The 21,599-nt window shown below is 43.9% G+C and overlaps 1 protein-coding gene across 1 annotated transcript; it reads left to right on the forward strand.

Moving 5' to 3' along the window:
* The first annotated feature begins 1,754 nt into the window (after positions 1–1,754).
* MAPRE1 (microtubule associated protein RP/EB family member 1) lies at positions 1,755–9,294 on the forward strand. The gene is made up of 7 exons (XM_032198155.1): positions 1,755–1,810; positions 2,198–2,321; positions 4,385–4,530; positions 5,721–5,925; positions 6,293–6,402; positions 7,090–7,242; positions 7,635–9,294. The coding sequence occupies exons 2-7, from the start codon at positions 2,201–2,203 to the stop codon at positions 7,689–7,691; spliced, it is 792 nt and encodes a 263-aa protein (XP_032054046.1). The 5' UTR covers positions 1,755–1,810; positions 2,198–2,200; the 3' UTR covers positions 7,692–9,294.
* Positions 9,295–21,599: the final 12,305 nt, after the last annotated feature.

Raw genomic sequence — 21,599 nt, forward strand, 5'->3', positions numbered from 1 at the left:
ATTGCTTTTCCTAAACAAACAAAACCTCTTGAAATGACTGCCAAAAAAAACCCCAAACTGCAGCAGCAGGTGTAAGGGACCCTGGTCAGGTTACGTACACTGAACATGCAGGACACACAAACCAAATCTTTTTTTTTTTAAAGACTTTTTTTTTTTATAAACTTTAATTTTGTTTAACGTCTGTTGCTGCTTTAAGGCATTACATAAGAATGTGGAGACTCCTAGACCTGAATGTAGCTGAAACTGAACTGTGAGCTGATAGATTTACTTTTCTAGTTAGAAAATATTTCTACAGGGAGATACTGTTTTCTATGTTTGGCTGTAGTTTACGAATATTCACTACGTCCTTCTCAAAGCATTTCCATTTTTTCCCCTCGCATTTCAAACTCCTGCTGAGTGGATTGAAAGGTTAAAGAGGAAGCAGAGCAGGGAGGATCTGGGCTCCAGCATCCACAAAGGAAAATGTTCTCCGAGCATTTGTTTCCCAAATGAACGGTCAAAGCAGGCAGCAGCCAGTACCGCACGCACGTGGGGTCTGTGGCACCCGTGGGACCAAGGGCTCCCCCCTCTCCTTCTACCTCTCTGGCCAGTGGCTCGCGGGTGTCCCCCCCCCTCGTGCCTGGGCTGTGCCGTGGCTGCTGCCTGCTCCTGTCCCCCGCTGAGGCTGCCTGCGGGGCTCTGCAGCAGGGGAAGCCCAGCTGAAAACCCCGCTGAAGGCCGAGGAGTTTTTCTTGATGCTGCCTGGGGGTCGCTCCTGAGTCCCCCCCCCCCCGTGGTGCTCCCCCGTGTGCACACCCCGCAGGGACGAGGCCCCCCAGCACCTCCCGGCACCCGCCCCACATCGGGGGGGGCTCTGCTGGTGCCGGGGGGGTTTGGGCAGCCCCCCTGCTGCCCCGCTGCTCTTCAGGCCTGGGAGCTTTATTTTCCAAAGCAGGTGAACGTCTGACCTCCACTCAGCCACATCTCCTGTGCCACATCTTGCATCCCTTCCTGTCTGATCGGAAGAAAAATAAGAGAAAAAAAATCCAAAAGGACTTGGGGAAAGCAAACCAAGACCACGGGAGTGAGCGGGCCCGGCGTGAGGCTGCCCGGGAGCTGCAGCTGCCAGGTCCCGGTGCCGGAGCCTCCTGCGTGTGTGTAAAGATGTCATACGGAGAGGTGGATCCCCGAAAAGCCTTCTGAACACACGGTGAAGGCCTCTCACTCTCCCCGGTGCTATTTTTCTAGAGTAAGGATTTTTGATGTCAAAAGTGTTGCGGGTTTTTTATACGAGCTTTGAAAATAAGAGAAAAAAAAAGTGTTCTGTTCAACGCCTTTTGTGTGTTTTTTTTTAATGTTCTGGGGACTCACAGCGGGGCCCTGCCCGAGCCCTTTCCTGGCCCGGGGGGGGCTCCGGGGCTCCGGACTCCGTCCCCCCCCCCCAGCCCCGGCCACCGCTCGCCCTCCGCTGCGCCTGGCTCCGTACGGCGGGGGGCGGGGCTTGAGGCTGTGGGCGGGGCTTCCCAGCCGGCACGCGCCGCGCGGCCGGAGTTAATGAATGGAGCCGCGGTGAGGGGCGGGGCCTTCCGACTCCTCCAATCAGACGCGAGCCTTCGCGCGGGGTGGGCGGGGCCGCGCGGTAGCGGCTCGGCGCCTGTCCCCGCCCTCCCCCCCCCGCCTTTTTTTTTTTTTTCTTTGCTGCGCGCGGCGCTGGGGGCCGCCGCGCCGTGACGTCACGGTGACGTGAGCGCGTAGCGTGCGCGTGACGTGGGCCCGGGGCAGGCGGGCGGGGCCGGTTTGAACGCGGGGGAGACGGGGCCGGAGCGGGCAGGTAACGGGCGGGGCCGGGCCGGGACCGGGGCCGGGGATGGGGCCGGGCCGGGCTGGGACGGGCTGAGGGGAGCGGGGAGGGGAGCGGGGCCCAGCGTGCGGCCTGCAGGGCCCGGCCCCGCCTGCCCCGGGCGCGCCCCTCGGCCGGGCCGCGGCCCTGAGCGGCGCGGAGCAGCCCCGGGGCCGGGCCGGGCCTGGCCTGGCCTGGCCTGGCCGGGCTGGGCCGGGCTGGGGGGGGGGGGGCGCGGCCGGGCCCGGTTTTGGGCAGGCTCCGGGAGGCGCTCGGGCTGCTCCCACCCCCCTCTGGAGCCTTCTTCCCCCCCCCCGAGCGCCGGTGCCGGTGGAGCGAGGCCGTGGTGGGGGCTGACGGCCCGGTTGTGTCCCGCAGAAGATGGCGGTGAACGTGTACTCCACGTCGGTGACGAGCGACAACCTGAGCCGGCACGACATGCTGGCGTGGATCAACGAGTCCCTGCAGCTGGCGCTGACCAAGATCGAGCAGCTCTGCTCAGGTGAGGGGGGGACCGGGAGGGACCGGGGGGGACCGGGGTGAACCTGCCCCGACTGAGCCCTCCCCAGCCCTGTGTGCTGGGGGTAGGAGCAGCTCCAGGTTAACATTTATTTAGCATCTGCTGTTGTGGTCTGGTTAAAACTGGAGCTTTTCAAGCTGATTTTTAGCAGTGTATTGCTAAAAAAGGTGTATTCTCCAGGTTCGCTGCGGCATAAACAGAATAAGAAGGGACAGGGGCTAACGTGGATAAAGGACTCTTAGGAGAAGTTGTTTTCTATTAGGGAGTTTATTCTGATGGGGATGTAACGCCTTGCAAGGACGGTAAGTAGCGTACGCAGATGTGACTGCTGGAGGAGAAGCACGAGGAGGTTTGGGGAGTGCCTAAAGGCTCAGGTTGGGCTGGAGGAGAGGCGTGAGACAAAGCATCCTGGTAATTCCTGGGTTCACCTTGAGGAATCTGCAGCTGCTTTTAGTGAACTGCTCTCCCATCGGTCAGTGGGACCCTGAGTTAGTGTGGATTGAGCTGACTTCATCAAAGATGAATATCTGATAGCTGTGAGCAGAAAAGGGGAAGTGACTGCGCTGCAGAGATGAAGTCACATGTCATCACAGGGAGGAGTGTGTGTGTTTGTGTGTGTGGGAGGACGCTTGTAGGAACGAATAAAAAATAATAGTGTGTGGAGGAACAGCAGAAAAAAAAATCCTAAGGCTAAAAATGCAGCCTAGGTAGAAGATGGTGATTTGAATAACTGCAGCAGGGAGATGAAAGGGACTTGGTGAAGAGTGGAAGCGTGTCTCGTGTGGTAAGTTTGAGATAAGATGTTGTTCAGAGGACGACGGATGTGGAAATTGGGAGCTGAGTAAAAGGAAAAAGCTTGAAATAAGTTTGGAACTGTCAGTATGCTTCCAGTGCCTGCAAAAATACTCCAAGCCTATGTAGGTGTGGAGGTGGCTTTCACTGCCGCAGGCCTGTGAGAGCAGAGGTTTCCAAGCCTTGCTGCCTAAAAAAATCATATTTACTTTACAGATTACAAATTGTTTTGAGATGGGGAATGTTTTTCTTTGTGCCAGTGTATGAGCAGCAATCTTCTAGTCACAGGGTGAAAGCAGGAGCTCCAAACAACCTGCTAAATACCTTGACAGAACAGGGGTGGTACAGGCCTGTGGCTGAGATGAATAGGCAAGTTCAGGGCAGTGTCAGGGTGTGTTACTGCTTGACCTTGTGTGTCTCACAAAAAAGGCTTCTCATGGAGCTGCCTGGTGCTTTAGGTTAAGGCTCACGTTACTCTCCTTGTGCACTTTATTCTCTGATGTTGGGTGGGAAATAATGCTCGGAATGTGATGCGTGTATTTTCAGGGGCACACAGTTGCACATCATCGCTGTAGAGCAACAAAATACAGGTTTAAATGTCTTTCTTTAGTAGATGTGTACAGTTGTCCGCTCACTGTGGCTGAACTGAATCCTGCTCTTCCTGAACTGAAGGACATGAAGGATTTAAAATGAATGGAAAGAAATAGTCTGATATCAGTTCTTTGATTAAAGCTTGGTTTAAATATAATTCAGCTTAATTTGGCCTCTCAACTTTGAGAGCACCTTGAATTTTATGTTCTGGTTTCAGTAAGTAAATGACACTATTTTGGTGGTTAAATATAATATTTTAGAATAATTCTTTTTCTAGTTTTGTTGGTGTTGATGAGAGTAGATCACATGCCTGTCAGACACATGTAACAGATCTGTGCTGATATCCATGAGTAAAGGAAAACGAAATTACATGTTTTTTTTTTTTTTTTTTTTTTCTGGGAATTATAGAGGTGATGTTGCTCTTCTTTGTGAGACATGAAGCCATGAGACCAAAAGTTTAGTTCTACAGTTCACTTAAGCTTACTGACAGCCATGCTGCACCAAAACAGATCAAAGGGTTCTGTTATCTTGCTGTTGTTGCCTTTAAGGGAACGTGTAGCTACAGAATGAGTCAGGTCAGTTTGCTGATCTGACTGAAAACCAGCTTGTGTAGGCTAGCGAGGTGGCTTGATTCATCCTCAGCTGTGTTCTTCTCTCGGCAGGTGCTGCGTACTGTCAGTTTATGGACATGCTCTTTCCAGGTTCTGTAGCGCTCAAGAAAGTGAAGTTTCAAGCAAAATTGGAACACGAATACATTCAAAACTTCAAGGTTCTACAAGCAGGTTTTAAACGAATGGGTGTTGACAAAGTAAGCTGGACTGTAACTGATTCTCCTTGCTCTTAATACCAAGTAGATGGAATGTGCTTTTAAATCTGGAGCTGAATAAATCTGGGGACAGTTTGTTTCTGGCTTGCAAATCTCAAAAGTGTTGGTTTGCACTGGGGTCCTCAGTTGTATTGATATAATCTGCTCTACTCCAGTTGAGGTTAGGTGTGCATTTCTTAATGATGGAGATGATTTCTTCCATTTTAGTTCCGTACAACTTAGCACAGACTAATATTAAACGTAGCACAACATAGCACAGACTAGTATTGAAATTTGAGATGAATTTTACTTGATCTTATACACTACAAAGATGGTTCAAACAGTGTGTTCCCATAAGCCGTTGGTATGGTAGTCTTAAGGATCTCAAATTCCTCTTTACAGGTATATGTAACTTTAAAGTGGTGACAATGAGATGTAAGTTTTTTCATAGATCAAGTGTGTGTTATGCTTACAGAAGCGTGCTTTACCTAGTTACTAGTTACTGATAGCATGTTTGGTACAATGCAGAGCATTCCCTTGTTAAAACTTCTGATTAAGAAGGCATCTCGTTCTTTGTTGGCTAACAGCTTGAACACGTGCTTGGTCGGTCTTATACCTTGGGGAAAGAACTTGTGCAGCCTGCCCAGACCCGGGCAGCTGTGCCCAAAGTGCCAAACGATCACCTAACAGTAATGATTCCTGGCCACTGTCAGGCTGAAAGCTTGTGGCCTACAGACAGATCTTCATGATTTGCTGTTTTTTTTTTTTTTTTTTTTTTTTTAAATAATCTTCCTCATTCCAGAGACACTGTAATAAACTAAAAGGTAATGTTTCAACCTTGTAGCAGTTCTGTGTGTTAGCAGGCTGTGAAATTGTCAGCAGTTCAAGTATATGAGAGCTAGCCCTGGGTGAGCCACCTTCAAATTTACAGATAAGTGTTTGTCAACGGAACTTGATGCAGCAGAAACCTTGCTGCAGAACTACTTCAAACTAGCTGGGCCCTCACAGTGAAACCATGATTTTAATTCTAACTATTAGGAAAAAATCTGTGTTACATACAGTTATGTCCAAGGAGGATTTCCTCTAGACTGCATAAAGAATTGCATATGCTTATTATTTTAAAACTTCTTATGTAGTAAGGGAGAAAGAGGTTCTTTACCCTTAAAACAAATGTAATCTTTTTTTTTTTCCAGATAATTCCTGTGGACAAACTAGTGAAAGGAAAATTTCAGGACAACTTTGAATTTGTTCAGTGGTTCAAAAAATTTTTTGATGCGAACTATGATGGGAAGGAATACGATCCCGTTGCTGCCCGGCAAGGCCAAGAGACAGTAGCACCAAATCTTGTTGCACCAGTTGTGAACAAACCCAAGAAATCTCTCGGTTCTGGCAGTGCAGGTAGAGAAGACAGTTAAAAATTATCTAAATCATTTAAAAACTCTGGGGGAAATAAGACTGGGTTGCTAATTAAAATCAGGGTACGGAACTGTATTATTTTGTGTCTAATTTCTGAGATGCTAGGCTTCAAACTCTGAATCTTGCTTTTGTACCCAGTTATCTTGGAGCTACAGAAAGAGAAAACAGCTAGGATTGGTGCCAAGACGTGAAAGAAAATGCACGTCACACGGAGTAAAGGAGGAATACTTCATATACAAACATGTCTTCAAAGTTTTACGTGCCTAAGCATGCTTGGAAGGGGGACAATGCTTTTAGGGCAGGGGAAAAAGGTGTTCTAGGAAAAGCTAATGCTAAGTCAATCTTGCAGCCCCACAGAGGCCGATTGTTACACAGAGGACCCCAACGACTGCGAAAACTGGGACTGGAATGGTGAAAAAGGCTGCAGGAGATGATGAATCAGCAGGATTGATTGAGCAGGTGTGTTGCCAAAATGGCCTTCTGGACTGCCCTGTGCTTTATGGTGTATGCATAAATATATTTTAATAGCATGAAATGATTGTGTTAGGGAGATAGCAGAAAGATCTGTATCTATTAAGTTCATTTAGAATCACTTAATCAGAAGCCTTCGTTATAAAGGTCTCGCTCTCCTGATAGCGAAACCGCTTATGCAGTACATGAGTGCCCAGGCATTTAAATCTAGTGTGTGCCATATCATGCATAGCATTGTTTTTAAGTATTTCCACAGCTGTGTTGCAGATATTGCAGCATTCCAACTGAGCTATGAGCAGCTGCTACTTCAGTGAAATACTGAATGTAGTACAACTAGAACAGCCCTCAGTGTGAGAGAGTTGTCTTGAAGGAATGTGTTAGCAAAGAAAACTGCAGGCAGTTAAATTTTTACCTATGTCATGTACTAAGCCTTTGGAATTTTCAAGTGGTATTGCATGTGTTGGGTTGGGTGTTTATTCTGGAAATACTATTATAATTTAAGAAATAGACCTTTTCTTCCTCTTAAGACCTCCCCCTGCCTTTTCCAACATCTTGGTTATTTCTGAAGTGCTTTGCATATAAACATGCTTCTGAGAATGTTGGGGATCCTGCCTTTTGAATAGACGCTACTGCCTTCTCTTTGGTGGATAAATTGTTGTTGATGTCCTGTGACAGATCAATGTATTGAAACTTACTGTTGAAGATCTGGAGAAGGAGAGAGACTTCTACTTTGGCAAATTGAGGAACATTGAATTGATCTGCCAGGAGAATGAAGGGGAGAATGATCCAGTATTGCAGAGGATTGTGGAAATTCTTTATGCCACAGATGTAAGTAATCTTGTATGAATTGTATTGCATAGTTCTCCCTGCACCGCGCCTTGTTACTGGGAGCTGGTTTGCTTTACAGTGCTCCCTCTTTCTACTTTTTTTTTCCTTTAGGTTTATGGCCTAGCTTTTTCCTGTAATAAAGGAACAGATAACATAATTATAGTCAGGCAACAAACAAGATCGGGCTCTCATGGAGAGTATATAACAAATAGATCAAAGATGAGGAAAATAAGCCTTCTGTAACTTATCTTGACACTGTAAATGGTTGACTTAAGGGTACTTCCTTTTCAATGTTCTAAGAATAAATAAATACATTAAAGGAGTGTACAGAGTAGCTGGGAATTGGTTGAACATAAGTTTTTCATTAAAGCACTTGTTTTATCCCCTTTCAGGAAGGCTTTGTGATACCTGACGAAGGAGCACCGCAGGAAGAACAAGAAGAGTATTAACAGACCACATACTGTACCAGCAGAGCAGCAACATCAGAATTCTTTGCCCCAGATCATGTGCTTAACTGTAAAATACTCCACTTTATTCTTAGAGGACTCACTGGTTTCTTTTCATAAGCAAAAAAAAGTACCTCTTCTTAAAGTGCACTTTGCGGAAGTTTCACTCTTTTTACAGTGGGTTTGAGTTAGGAGCTCTTTCTCACATTGTAGCAGAGCAGTATTCACATCTAGGTGGTATATTTAGGGAGCAAGAGGCTGAATATTTGGAACTTGTTGCAGAATGGTTTGCTGGTAAAACACTGGTTTGTGGAAAGACTCTTTTTGTATCTAAGGTGGCGTGTAGTAGAGAACTTAAAGACTCTGACTCACAGAAAGATTGAGTTAATGTGAAATTGCAGCACAGAAATTATAAAATGCCTTAAGAGTATTTAATATGCTTCCATATGCCAAATTGAAGTAATGTGACAGGAGATTTTATGTGCTTCATACTGGGGTAGACGCTTGTTTAACTCCATTCACTGCTGTCTGAGAGGCCTTGCATGGCAGTCTCACTTTGTCAGCAAGTGCTCAAAAGGGGCTATTAAAACAAAACTTCATTCCTATGTAAAGCTGCTTACTGAGTGATTAGTTCTCGATGAAATAGGCCTTAACGTTGCCTGTCACAAGATTAGAGGGAGTATGAACAGCTGAGACACATAAATTACCTTGAAGAGTGCTAAAGCCTTTTTCTATGGCATTGTGGCTAATGACTTTGCCAAAATGTACTGTGTTTTCTGTTTCAAAACAAAAAACAACAAAAAGCAAAGGGCATCCAGTCTTACTGCCTAAAAGGTTCTTCAGAAGTAACTTTCTTTTCTGGCTCTTGTTTCTATTACTGTTTATTTTTGTTGGTATGCTTTTTGGTCTCTCACTGGTTCTCTTCTCTTTCCCATCCCAAGGAGTGCTATCAAATCCAATGGTTGTAACGGGACTTGCACTGTGCAACTCTCTTAGAATGAAAATGAATTGAGCACGTGAGGATGATTTTGTATTTTTTTTTAAACCAGGACGTATCTAATAATAATACTTGCCACTTCACTAGTTTTCTGGGGTCAAAACTAAAAGATGCTGGCTAACAGAGCTAATGTTCCTGCAGAAAATACAGTACTGAGACTAACTTAAATATTAATATTTAAAGTACTTTCTTTAACTGTCCCTCTTTTTTGCTATCATGCCCCGCGTTACTGTTGTGTTTGGCAAGATCCTGCAAGACTTCTGATTCCCCTTCACTACTGAGATTGATCAGTCCTGTTGTGCTTGTATTCATTTGTTCCTGGTGGTAGCTTGTCCTAAAATGTGTGTAGGAGAGCATTTTATGGTAATTGTTGTGTAGTGCATGAATCTTTGTGAAATTCAGAGAAAAACCCAAATTCAGTGAATGCCAAAAATGCAAGTATCTAGCCATTGTTTAAAATTGCAGTGGTGCTATTTCTCTTGTGGCCTTTTAGACTTTTGTTGCCCTAAAACTCCATTTTACTGAGAAACCATATTTGACTCGGACTTTTCTTGACAGGGTTTTTCTATTTTATGCAGTTTCTAAATAAAGTTCTGTATTTCAAGAGTGTCATGTCTGCTGGAGTCTCTCATACTTTCAGATATGATTAGGCAAAGCTAGAGATCGTGGTGGCTTTCGTTATGAAGCTTGCAGGACCTGGAAATCAGCTTTCATTTTCTGGTCCTACTTATATTCATTTCTAACCTAAGTAGCAGCAATGTTTAAATTTTCTTTGAAGTGTGCTGGGGGAAAACATTGCTAGAGTTTTTTTTTCTCCACACAAGTGGATGAAATATGAGTGTATTGTTGACTTCCTCCTAACGGTGTAAGAAGGGCTGGAGAACAGAAATGCCAGTTTATGACTAAAGTGTTTTAAAGTTGCTAAAACACTGGTTATTAGCTATAAATAACTAACAGAGGGTTGGATTAAGATGATCTTTAAGGTCCCTTCCAACCTGAGCCGTTCTGTGGTTCTATAAACAAATGATGTTAATTGCACCTGTCACCAGTCTCTAGTAGTTGACTTGTTTCCTTTGGATTATGTTTTATAAATGAGCTTAAATGTTACTCTTTCAGATGTATGAGCAGACCAGCTTCTTCAGAGAAGTGCTTATGTGATGTATCTAACCTTGGAATTGGAAGTGATCCCTGAAGGGCTTCTCTGTCATGCTGGGGAACACCCTCCTGGCCCGCCCAAGCACTCCATGGATGCCTCATTCTAAAGAATTGGCATCATTGGTATTTCAAAACTGGTGTTGGACTATGGAAGTGCAGACATAGAACAGGGTGTTTGATGCACATAAAATCTTCTTTACCATTACTTGTTTGCTCTGAGGTCAGAAGCATGCTTTTATCAACTCCAAATACTCAGTTATGCCAGCAGCTCAAAGCAAAAGATGGTGATAGCATGTGGCTGAATTTGGAGGTGGCTTCTGGGGTGTCTGCGTTCTTGCAGTCCAGTTGCACACTGGAACATGGTTGCTTAAAGTCTCTTTTTAATGAGATTGCGTGTTTGGGGCTATGAGGCAACCAGGTCATCAGATGGGATGCATTAGGTCAGTTTTGAACTCTGCTGTTGCAAGCAATTGCTGCTAAAAGCAAGCAAATATTCTTTTATGCTGAGAGAAAGATGAGTCAGAAAAACTGTCAGTGCGCTTTGTGAGACAATGTGTGGACCTGTTGGATGTGCATTGTGAAACTAAATTGACATTGCAGTCTTGTAAGTAAAATGTTGGTAAGATTTAAAATTGCTTAAATAAGTTCTGTGCTACCAAGATGAGTTAGAATGGGGCCAAGCTTGTGGTCAACTTAAATGACTGCATCTCAGATATCTTGGCATAATCTGTTTTTAGTGTCCTTTTTGGGAAGCAAATGACAATGAAACCAACTCAAACCCATAGATTTAATATAGCTACTCTGTTACACTGGTACAGTATATGCTGTTAAATAGTAAATGCTCACCTACTGGAACAATTCAGATAGCATCCAACCTTTCTTAGTATCTTGGTTTTATCAGATATTTGAAAAATGAACAGAATGGAAGAACCAAAAGCTCACATCTCCTTTCTGTATGTCTTACTTGCAGGTGGGCTTGTGAATATTTTTTAACTCTTATTGTTCAATTTTTTCAATCTTCCTGGTTTGCAATGACAATTCTTACTGTAACTGTTAAAAGCCTTCAAATAAAGGCCAAAAACTTACTCACTGTTGTATCATATCACTATTTAGTGTGACTGTTGGAGCACTCGGTGATCTTGTAGTCTGTCTAGTCAAATGTCCATTCTCAAGAATATCCATGTTCTTCAGGAGTGGGATTTTTTCTTAAAATACCCTTCCAAGGGTAAGGCTGGAATCTACTTCTCACGAGGTATTTTTAGCAAGTCAGTTTGTAAACCTAGTGGAAGACATACAGGGGATAGTAGCATGGGCTTAGCAGCATTGCTGGGATAACTTGTGTGTCGAGAACTAAATCAAGGGTAGTGGCTTCTTGGCAAAGCATGGGTTGAGCTAAAAGACTTCATGCTTGAGTGTTAGGTCAAGTATATCTCTTTCAGAGTTGAGCAAGTATAAAATAGTGTAAACTGATTTAAGATGGAAAAAGAATATAGCTCTAAAGTAAAACTTCCCCTTCTTTGTAGGGCAGCAAATAAGTGGGGGTTTGGTGTCTGCAACCTCGTGAACAACTGGAAGAATGTACTAAACTGTTACAGGGGCTGCAAGCTACTCAGGCTACTGGTGGATGTAAGGGAATGCATTAGGGAACCTGTGCGTTGTTGGCAGGACAGCTGAAGAACTTTCTGGTCTTTTGATGCAGAGAAAACAAGGAGATAAAGTTGTTGTGTATCTAGTTCTGGCTAACTGGAATATGAAACTGCAAACTGTTTGGATGAGAGCGTACAGTGCTGTAGCTGACAATGCTTAGAACACAGGGATACAACCATGGTTTGGCAGAAAAGGGATCTCAGTGAACTCGGTTGGTAAGTAAGAGCTCCTGGGATGAGATTTCGTGACTGGTTGTCAATTCCTTGCAGAAAGTGTATTTGGGTAGTTAATAAGCTTAGAATTAGAGGAAGGAAGTGTGCTAAACTAATGTGACTAGAGAACATTGAGGGGTATATATGGAAGTAGAAATTAGAGAAGGTTGCATTTGTAAAAGGACCAAGAGTGAATAAAATCATGCCATGAAATGGTAGGAAAAAAATGGGAAGGAATCTGATGTGGGAGAACACCTTTAAGGAAAGAGTAGTGGAATATTCTGGGGTTAAAGAGGAATAATCAGTACACAAATACTGGACTGGCAGTACGTGGTTAGGAAACAGTACTGCAGGAGACGGGCTAGAGTTTTAATACAAGCAATGCTCATCCAAAGACACAAAACAAGTATTTTCTTTTTTGAGTAACGCCTGTTAAACTGAATGATTTGACCATCAGAAAGGAAATGGTATTTCTGAAAATACGCATGCTTAAACCCTCATTAAGACAGACAATCTGTCTTCTAAGAAACTGTCTTTCTCTTTAGTTTTGTTCCTTCTCTATTAAACTTCAACCCGAACATTTTCTAAGGTAAAAATAAAAGTTTACAGAAGGCAATTCCAGCTTTGAAGGCACAAAAGCCAATCTCTGTTTAAAAAAAAAAATTAAAAAATTCTTTCTCCGCACAGCTGGCTAGCTTTTTGAACTGCAGCCTTTATATACATACTTCAGGAAAATTACATATAAGTGTATATATAAACATGCAAAACATGTATGTATACGTCAATTAAAATTTTTTGGCTAACCTATCAGATCTTTGGGAAACAAGACCTGATGTGGTTCTTGTTTTTTCTTCTGAGAGATGTTTTGCAGACATTTTTCTCTTGAAAGTAATTTTGTAAAATGGTTGTCTGCCAATCTTCTGATAGTGCTCTGACTCTGATCTTGTCCCCAGGGGACGCATAAGGCTGAATGGACATTCAGAAAGCATTAAATCTCATGGGGCTGCCTGGATATAAATCTCAATGTATTCAAAGCTCTGCAGGTTGATATTTATGAAGTGATAAGCGGATGAAGTTAAAAGGGGGGTGCGGGGGGGACAGTGAAGGCGGGTGCATTTTCAAAACCTGAATACAAAACCATATTTCTTGGCTTTTCTCCAAAAAGGGCTTTCTGAGAGAAGGAGGAGGGGGAAAATGGAGAGGTTTGAGACAGTTACTGTGTGGCTCTGCAGCAGCCCTACGTAAAGGTAGAGCAGGGTGAAGAGGTGGAGCAGTCACCCTGGGGACTGTCCCTGTGACCCCAGGAGCAGTGACACATCCCATGACTACTTAGCATTACATGAAAGTGCTTTTACAGAACAGCTGGAGAGGAACCACTTCATCCATCAGGACCAGATGGGGCAAGGTTGGTGCATCCTTGACAAATAGGTCCTGAGACATTCCCCCTTTCTTGCTGTTCTCTTGCATCCTTTGTTTTTTGTCTATTATGAAATAAGAGACCTCACTGATGGCTTCACAGGCAGGTTCCCAGTGGATGTGGGAGCAAATGAAATAAACGTGTGCTGCTACAAGGGTGAGTAGCACCAGGAGAAGTGACAACTTTCTCTGATACAGTGCTGAGAGATGAGACAAGCACCTGGTGGCAGATCATTTCCTCCTTTCTCAGATAAGGCTGTTCTCTTGGAGCCTCCTCAAAGTCCCAGTCACAGCAGATCCTTACTAAATACTTGGGTGGGTAGGCAGAGCTTGGCTCTTGGTGTAACAAAGGAATGAGATCTTCCCTCTTACTGCAGTTTTATTAAGGTTAGTTCAAGTCCTGGGGGCCTGGGAGGCTGGGTGGGGGTGATTAGCACGTGTGGGGCTTGGTGCTGCCATGGCTACCTTGATAGTATTATTTGAGCTGGCTAATCTTAAACTAGCATGGGTGTGAGCTGCAATAAAGGCATTGTCATGGAGAGCGTGTTCATAAAGGTTATTTCCATTCATCCACACACGTTTGCTCCTGTTTAATGATCACTTTGTCTTCAAAACCAGCACAATGTGAATGAGCAGCCGTGGTGCAGATAAATAGAGGGCAGAAAGCTTGAAAATGTAATTCTGATGGGCTAAGTGAAAAAACTGCAGCAGGTCACTTGGTGCTTTGAAGACACTTTGGAACTTCTGATCACTGCTTTGGGTATTTTATATAACTACTTACCCATAATATTAATAAACATTAATATTTTAAGTTATATTTTTATAACTATAAAAATTGTGCGAAATATATTGAAATCAATGAAATCAATATTTTGTAATATCTTCCAGCCTAATCTCCAGGAAAAGGGGATGCTTTCAGGGTCCTGAAGAGAGACAGTGGAGATAAGTTTTCTTCTGTACTGGGAGTTTCCTGCAGTTCTCTCTGCTCTGAAATATGTGCATCCAGCTACCCCTACCTTTGAAACTGTTCTGAGCGGAAAACATCCAAGTTTACATAATATTTCTGCAGAGGAGACTTTATTTTCAGTACTGAGCAAATCTATGCTTTTACTATTTTCACTCTGCTGTTTGGGCAAACGAGCCACAAGATGCCACTGTTTCAGCTGCTGCAGCAGGGTGGCTGGACAGCCACCTACGTCAGCTGTGCCCACAAGGGCTGGGAGCTCTCTCTGTCTTGATAAATTTGTCAGCTCCACCACAGCTATGGATTGAAGCCTGTGCTACTAAAGATGGATTAGAATTTGTTATAAAGCATTGTCAAAATTAAATCATAACACTCGCATTATCCTAAATGTCTCCTAGCTAGCCCTGATCTCACAGTGCTGTTATCTTCACAGTCTGCTTACACTTAGCAAGAGGTGTAAGCTTGGTTAACTTGGGCGGTAAAGGTTTTGAAGCAGAGAGTTTCTTATAGCTCTAGATAATACGCCAGAACTAGTAATCTTGTAAGAGTGTTCCAGTGTATTTGCTCTGCTCCAGCTTTTCCTCCCTTTCTGCAGGACACGGTTATCAGAATCTCTGTGCAGAATAGATGCATGCATCTCTGTGCATGTATTAATCATCAAACTTAGAAAAGATGCATACTAGACATGTCTGGGTGCATGAAAGTTATAAACTATTTGCAAAGTTTAGACTTCCAGTAAACATATTTGCTGATTTGGAAGCTAGAAATCTGATGCAGGGCTCTTTTTGGGATCACCTTTAATACAGTGTTTTTATAGCATGCTCTCCTTGTGATCTTTTTGCTCAGAAATGAATTATCTGATTTAGTCCAGGTTGTCAATCTGTGATGCTTATTTCCACAGGTTTGGATATGAATGAGTTCTGCACTGCAATGAAAGAAATTATCTATAATATGAACAATAAAGACTTTGATATGTTATGAAGACTGACATTGATTGTGATGCTTCATAGCCTGGGTAATGACACTGTCCTCTGTGATGAAAGATGAGGGTTAAGGAATAGCAGATGCAAAAGTAATTTCCTGATTTATTTAAAAGAAAAATCGAACATCATTTATTACTGGTGGTAGGGTAGTGTTTATTTTCATAGCTATCTACTGTAATTCTCACTCTGTCAACACCACAGAACCTGAGATAATTAATTCTGCTCTTCTTTTGTTGCTGTGCAAATTAGATCAGTGTCTGTCTTGTAGGAAGAGTATCTGGACTATGTGCTACAGGAATTCAGAAGCAATGCTACCATGTTGGAAAACAAATCACACCTGCTTTCTAAGATGCCCAGCAACGTAATCCCATTGTAAGATATTTTTGAGGAGCAATCCTACATTAAGAGCTGCTTGTATTTATCTTCCACTTAATGGCTCTCCTGTGAAGCCATGAAAAATGTCTACTACTTAAGCATTCATTTTACATCAAATGGAAAACGTGAACATCTTCCCAGATGAAATTGGCTTAATAAACCAGTCCCTCATTTAAGAACAGTGTCTATTATAAGATAATAGATTTGCTGATGAATGACTCCTGGAGATGGGTTCTCTTGGGTTTAATCAGTCTGGTTTGGCTACTGTATGTAAAACTATGAATTTAGTAGATTGTGCAAGATTGTGCCTGTTACCAAGACAAACCGGGATATAAGATATTGCAGCTATTCTCCTTCATGAGGTTTAGATTTACAAAGGTGAAATGGCCTATTTAGGAAGATTAAAAGAACTGAGGTCGATCTAACCTAGAGAGAAGACTGCACTGGGGATGGAGGAAGAGACTTAAGCCTGTATGCATAAGGCTGTTGCAAAGAAAAGAATCTGATTTTGTCCGTGGTGAAAAAGGACAAATTCATGGAATTAAACTTAAAGTATTCATATTTAACAGACCTTTATTTCCTGTTCTAATACCAAAGGCCGAGCAGAATGTGACCTAAGAAGAGTGGAAAGGTTTCACAAACGTTTAGCTGAGAGGTAAAGATCCTGGTTCCACTGCAGGCAGGGGTTGGGTTAGGTCCCCCCGGCCCTGAGGTTTTTCTACTTCTCTTGAATCTATGACTCAAAAGACAATTGGTTCTGATTTTTTAGGAGTTGTAGAGGTCTTCACTGAGGTGAAGTACATGTATGATGTGCTTCTTGTGTATGCTTGCCTGTTAATCTAAGCAGAGTATCCTTTTTCCTGCTCCATTTCAAAGCCATCTTTCTTCTTAGCCTTGCAACTTTCCATCCAGAGAGAGCTTTTGGGGTGAAACCCTGCAGATCTGAAAGTTAGCAAATTTGGGTTCTCTTTTGGGTTTAATCAATCTGGTTTGACTGCTGTACATAAACCCCTGAATTTAGTAGATTATGCCCAGCAATGGGGAGGTTTTCTGCTCCCCCCCCCTCCAGAGTGCTGCGAGGTGGTGGAAGTGTGCAGGACTTGATGGTTGAAGATATCTGTGAAAATTACTTTTTCTCCATATTGCTGCTTCTCTCCTGAAAAATTTTTAGGGAGCCTAAGAGGGGAAACAATCAAATTTAGTATAAGGAATATTTTAAATTGGTTTCCCAGGAGAGTCTGTTTAAACAGAAGCATCTGGTCTTGGCTCAAATTGCTGCCTGCTAAGTCAACTTCTAGATTGAGTGCAAGTTAATGAATCAGGGCTGAGCGCTGGAGAGGTGCAATTAGACCCTTGATTCCTGTTTCTTTCCATCTTGTCATTAGCGAGCTTCAAACGAACGTTCTTGTAGAGTTTTCTTGAACTTCTTAGTTTTCTCTAAAGGCTATTGCAGATGAAAAGTATCTGACTTGCAGCTTCTCTGGGGTGGAGTTCATCCTGGAGCAGAGGCACAAGGAAGCCCGTTTATCCCTTGGAGTGACAGTGAAGGTGACAGAGCAGCAGACAGTGGCACTGGGTTTGCCTGTGTTCTGGAACTGGTTTCTTTGCAGCTTGGCTACACTCACCAGGGAGTGCATTGTGCGGGGGTCACTGGTGTGGTGGGTCTGAGCAATGCCAGCCTGCTGGTGATAGGAGCTATTGATGAAACCATTGGTAAAGTACAAAAATTACTATGGGTTCTGGGATTGTGCACACTGTCTTCACCTTGGAAGTCAAAGGAAATTAATCCTTGGTTTGTGGTGAGGATGTTGCCAGCATATTTAGTACTGTGCATGCTTGTGAATCGCTGTCTGCATGGCTGTGCATGCCTTCGGTTAGAAGCATGTGAAGACACGGTGCCACCAGCGTGTCATTAGCCCTGTGACATGGGATCTCCCCACAGATCTGGCACAGAATTCCTCGGTATCAGTGGCAACAAATGTGATGGGATCTTTTGCCTTGTTGAAGGGGACAGCTGTGCCACGGCCTTGGATTACTGGCAGGATGCTTCTCCAGGCGGGTGAATGACTTATTTACAGCAGGACTTCGGATCAGAGGCCTGTGCCTCCCTTCTGCAAGAGAGGTTCCTGAGGGGAAAAAAACACTGCCCATGAGCTCTGGTTGCATTCCTTGGGGTGTAAAGTGACGCTTGCTGCCTGTGGGATCTCTGCTCCTAGAGATGATGCTGCTCAGTGCCGGAGGTGGGAGCTGTCAGTGTGTGGGCTCTGAGCTCCGTGCTGGCCTGGGTGGCTGCAGTGTGCAGCAGCCTCCCCGTGCCAAACCCCAGGTAATCACCAGTGTGTTCCTTGTGGGCTACTTCAGGTTCTTGTTGCTTGTTCATCTTTTGCAAGAATAAGGCATTTTTATTCCCGCTACTAAAACGTATCGAGGCAAAAAGTGACGTTTGATTGTCACTTCAGGTATATATTTTTCAACCGTTTGTAACTTTCCTTTAGGCCTTCAAGCAATGTGTTTATTGGGTGTTTCTGTTAAGTGTAACCCTGCCAGGAGACCTGACACATCTCTCCAAGATCTCTGTACTTGGAAGAGACAAACCCAGACTCTTTTCTTGTAAGGCAGTGCAGTAAATTGTTGTTGTCGCTGCGTGTCTCAAAGGGGCAGTGAATCTTAGGTATAAAATTGTTCTTGAGTATTTTTATTGCTCGTAAGCCACCAGCGTAACATAAATATTAATAACCGTGGGTCAGTGGCACTCCAACTTCTCTCCCTGCTTCCTCCTTCCCATATGAAACGGGAGAGGTACTTTTGCTGCTGCCTCCACACCTTGCGGTCACTGGGACCAGGTGAGTGCCCTGAGCAGCTCTGCTGGCAGCCCTCTGGGGCCGTCTGCTCAAAGAGCTGTGACTTTGTCATGATTCCGCTGTGCACAGCACCCTCTGCTCACTGGATTGCAGAGGGAGGAATCCCTTGGGGGGAATGTTACTGCTCTTGTTGCAGTTAAGCTGCTCTTGTGAATTTTATGCGGTGTAAATGATGAACACCTGGTTTTCTCTTCATCCTGGACTACTATTATGTGTGGAAATGCTGTGTCTCCACCATTCCCTTCTGGCTTTCTTTTGTGGCATTCTCTTTTCTCCACCTTCTGCGGCCGGTCCCCTCTACTCTCTTCTGTTTTCTGCTTGCCCTCAGACTTGCAATTTGCCTTCTATATTCCACTTGGCTCCTTTTTTGAAGAACCAGAAACAGGGACTAGACTAATCTGATGCCCCTATCCCTTCTCTCCTAAAAGCAAGGCATTTGCTCAGAAACACATTGAGGCTCAAAGCACAATGTCATCGCCTGAAATCTTTCTCTATTCCAGGCACTTCTGGGGAACTGGTGCCACCAGATAAAGTTCATTCCTGAGCTCAAGCTTGTTGCCTCCTGCTCAGCGGCTGATAAGAGACATGATGCTTACTTGGCTTCCATGAAAAAACAGAGGCAAACTCCAGTAAGACAGGTCTCTGTCTGTTCTGTAATTCATCCATTGCACAATGGTATCAGGCAATGCTGCTGCCATTCCAGCATTGCCTTCCCTCCAGGTAAAACCTACTAGTACCAAAACGTCAGGTTGTGGGAAATGTGAATTGCTGAGAAAATGTGGAAGAGGCTCACTTTTATTCTATTTTTTTGTCCTGTCAATAAGTGAAGCTTTTGAAAGTTGTTTTAGGTTGTGTGAATTTAGTTCCTGTGGTGGGAGAGCGACTCAGTGACTGGGTACAGGATCAGTGCCCCTAGGAAGCGTTGCCCACTTCCCTTGACTTGGAAGGGGATCGCTTGGAGGCAGAGCGGATTGGGCTGAGCTGGTGTGTTCCTAGAGGACAGGAGCCATCCAGAATGGGTATGGCTGGGCTCTCTCTGCCCGGATGAGTGGAGTGGGAAGGAGCCCAGGCAAGAGGCAGCCAGTTTAGCAGCTGGAGGTCTCGTTGCATGCCTGTGTGAGTCGGGTATCTCCTTCCCGGTCGTTCATTTCCCACAGTTTTTCAGTTTCTTTTCTTGCAAATATTACTCAAGCCCCTTCCCCACCACTTGAATTCCCCCTTTCTTTTTCCCCTCATCTCCCCTGTTTTGTTTACACTCACTGACTGTGTCTCTTTATATCCCTCTCGCTCATATGCCTGTTTCTCACTTTTTCCCTGCATTCTCCCATCCCCCTTCTCTGCTTTCATACTGCATTAAGTCTGGCAGCAATCCACCATCTCCTGAAAGCTAATGGGGTACAACAGAAAGCCCCATAGTTGCTATTTAGCATGCTGGCAATTGTCCAAACGCGTTTCTGTATCTGATGTGCTATAAAGTCGGGAGACATCTGACAATGTTTTTTATCTATAGCTGTATGACTTATGTGATTTTCCTTGGCCTCGGTAATCGCTCTTTCCTCTCTGTTTTACCTATACAGGTTACGCTCTGCTCTTCTACAAAGCAAGCTCAATAAACGTCTGCTTGGAAACCGAGGGGCTCTGTAACCGTGGTTTCGCCTGTCCAAGCAACTCAGCAATAACAAAAGATGTGAATGTTAAATTACCACTTTCAGGGGTCTAAAATCCCAGTTGCTGGCACCCGAACTTTTAAACTTCTCTGCTTTTTGTGCTGGTGGGTATGATAACATTGAGTCTTCTGTGACTGTCACGACTTATCAAAATGTAAGTTTAGCTGTGTCTTACTGAAGAAAATAGATCTTTCTCTCACATGTTCTCTTGCATTTGGATAGATGAACTTGAAGGACATGATGCAGTGATTTGCCCCTCATTTGGGTTTGTTTCTTTCTAGAAAATGTAATTTCTCTGTGCTTTTAACAAACTCGCACTCTTTAAACTCAGAGTTTCTGGTTGTCCCTCCCGGTGTACAGGAGTCACTTCTGATGGTGGTGTGACATTCTGCCACTGTTTAAAAAAAAGCTGGTTTTAATACGTTAAATGGTTTTAATATTTTTTCTGCTTCTGGGTGTAGCAGAAGAGGACTACCGCCAGGTGGTACTGTTGGGCTTTCGTTTGTGTTGTAAACAGCCTAGGCTTTTGTGTACAGTTTTCACTGAAGATTTATACGGCAGGATTAACCTGGGTCATCTCTGCGGATTTTTTTTTTGTTTCGTTATTCACACACAAGCCTTGTATACGAAGGAATTTCGCCATGTGAGTGGCTTGCAAATTCTTGACTACTTCCCAAATACTCAGAATTTGGCATACTGTTGATTTAATTTGTTTCTTTTGAGGCTTGCTGCTCCTGTTAATCCATATACCTGCTTCTCTTCAAACTACTTCATTTATTTATTTATTTATTAAAGCAACTGACCAAGCCTGGGTCATGCTGCAGGGCCAGAACTGCTCCTCAGATCCCTCCCTCATGTGCGTTTCATGGCAAAGGGATGGAGAAGGCCAGTCCAAGAGAGGCTCCTTCTAGAAATGCCTGTTCTGCTTGCAAAGCAGCTTTCTGTAGTGCAAGGAGATAACTTCTTTCCAATAATTCCACCCTGGAATTCTCCTCCTTTGCATAGATTCTTTCAGACAGACATACAGACCTGTCCTACGCAGCCTTTGCTAGGGATCTGCAATGTGTTTCAAATGACCTGCTGTAATTTTCATGCATGGCTGTGTATTTGCACTGCTCGTACACCATCAGTGATTGCTTTAGAGAAAGGCATCCCCTGTTCTAATGGTTCCCCAGAGATGAATGTTATAGGCAAGACAGTAAAATTTTTTTTCACCATTCTGTAGCTGAAATTATGCATGCTTACAATGTCTATTATTTCTCATACTTGCTGTTTTATTAGTAATATGGAGACTTGTGTCTTAATCAGCCAGTTGATGCTGGTCTGCATTAATGGCACAGCAGTTCTAGTAGTAGGCTAAAATTGTGACATTTGATAGAAATTTCTGAAGACTGATATATAAAGCCTATATTATGGCAGAGTCCTCTTGTAACCTTCAAAATAATTAAGTAGCATTCATGCAATTAGAATTTTTCTGCCTTTTGCTTCCTCCCCCCCACCCTGATGTTTATTGCATGTTAATACAATTTTGCTGTGCTGTACTTGATAGATCACTTTGCAAACCGTTCTTGGTAGGAATGTATTGATGGACTCTTCTGTTTGTGATGTCTGTTACAGCACAGTAAGCGGCTTCT

The sequence above is a fragment of the Aythya fuligula genome, chromosome 16 (genome assembly GCF_009819795.1).
Source record: "Aythya fuligula isolate bAytFul2 chromosome 16, bAytFul2.pri, whole genome shotgun sequence".
NCBI lineage: Eukaryota > Metazoa > Chordata > Aves > Anseriformes > Anatidae > Aythya > Aythya fuligula.

What these genes read in the sequence shown, in the direction of transcription:
- MAPRE1 (XM_032198155.1), top strand. Translation starts at nt 2,201, where the DNA reads ATGGCGGTGAACGTGTACTCCACGTCGGTGACGAGCGACAACCTGAGC. An exon ending in TCTCGGTTCTGGCAGTGCAG is followed by an intron (nt 5,926 to 6,292) that starts GTAGAGAAGACA and finishes TCAATCTTGCAG; the next exon opens with CCCCACAGAGGCCGATTGTT. An exon ending in CAGCAGGATTGATTGAGCAG is followed by an intron (nt 6,403 to 7,089) that starts GTGTGTTGCCAA and finishes GTCCTGTGACAG; the next exon opens with ATCAATGTATTGAAACTTAC.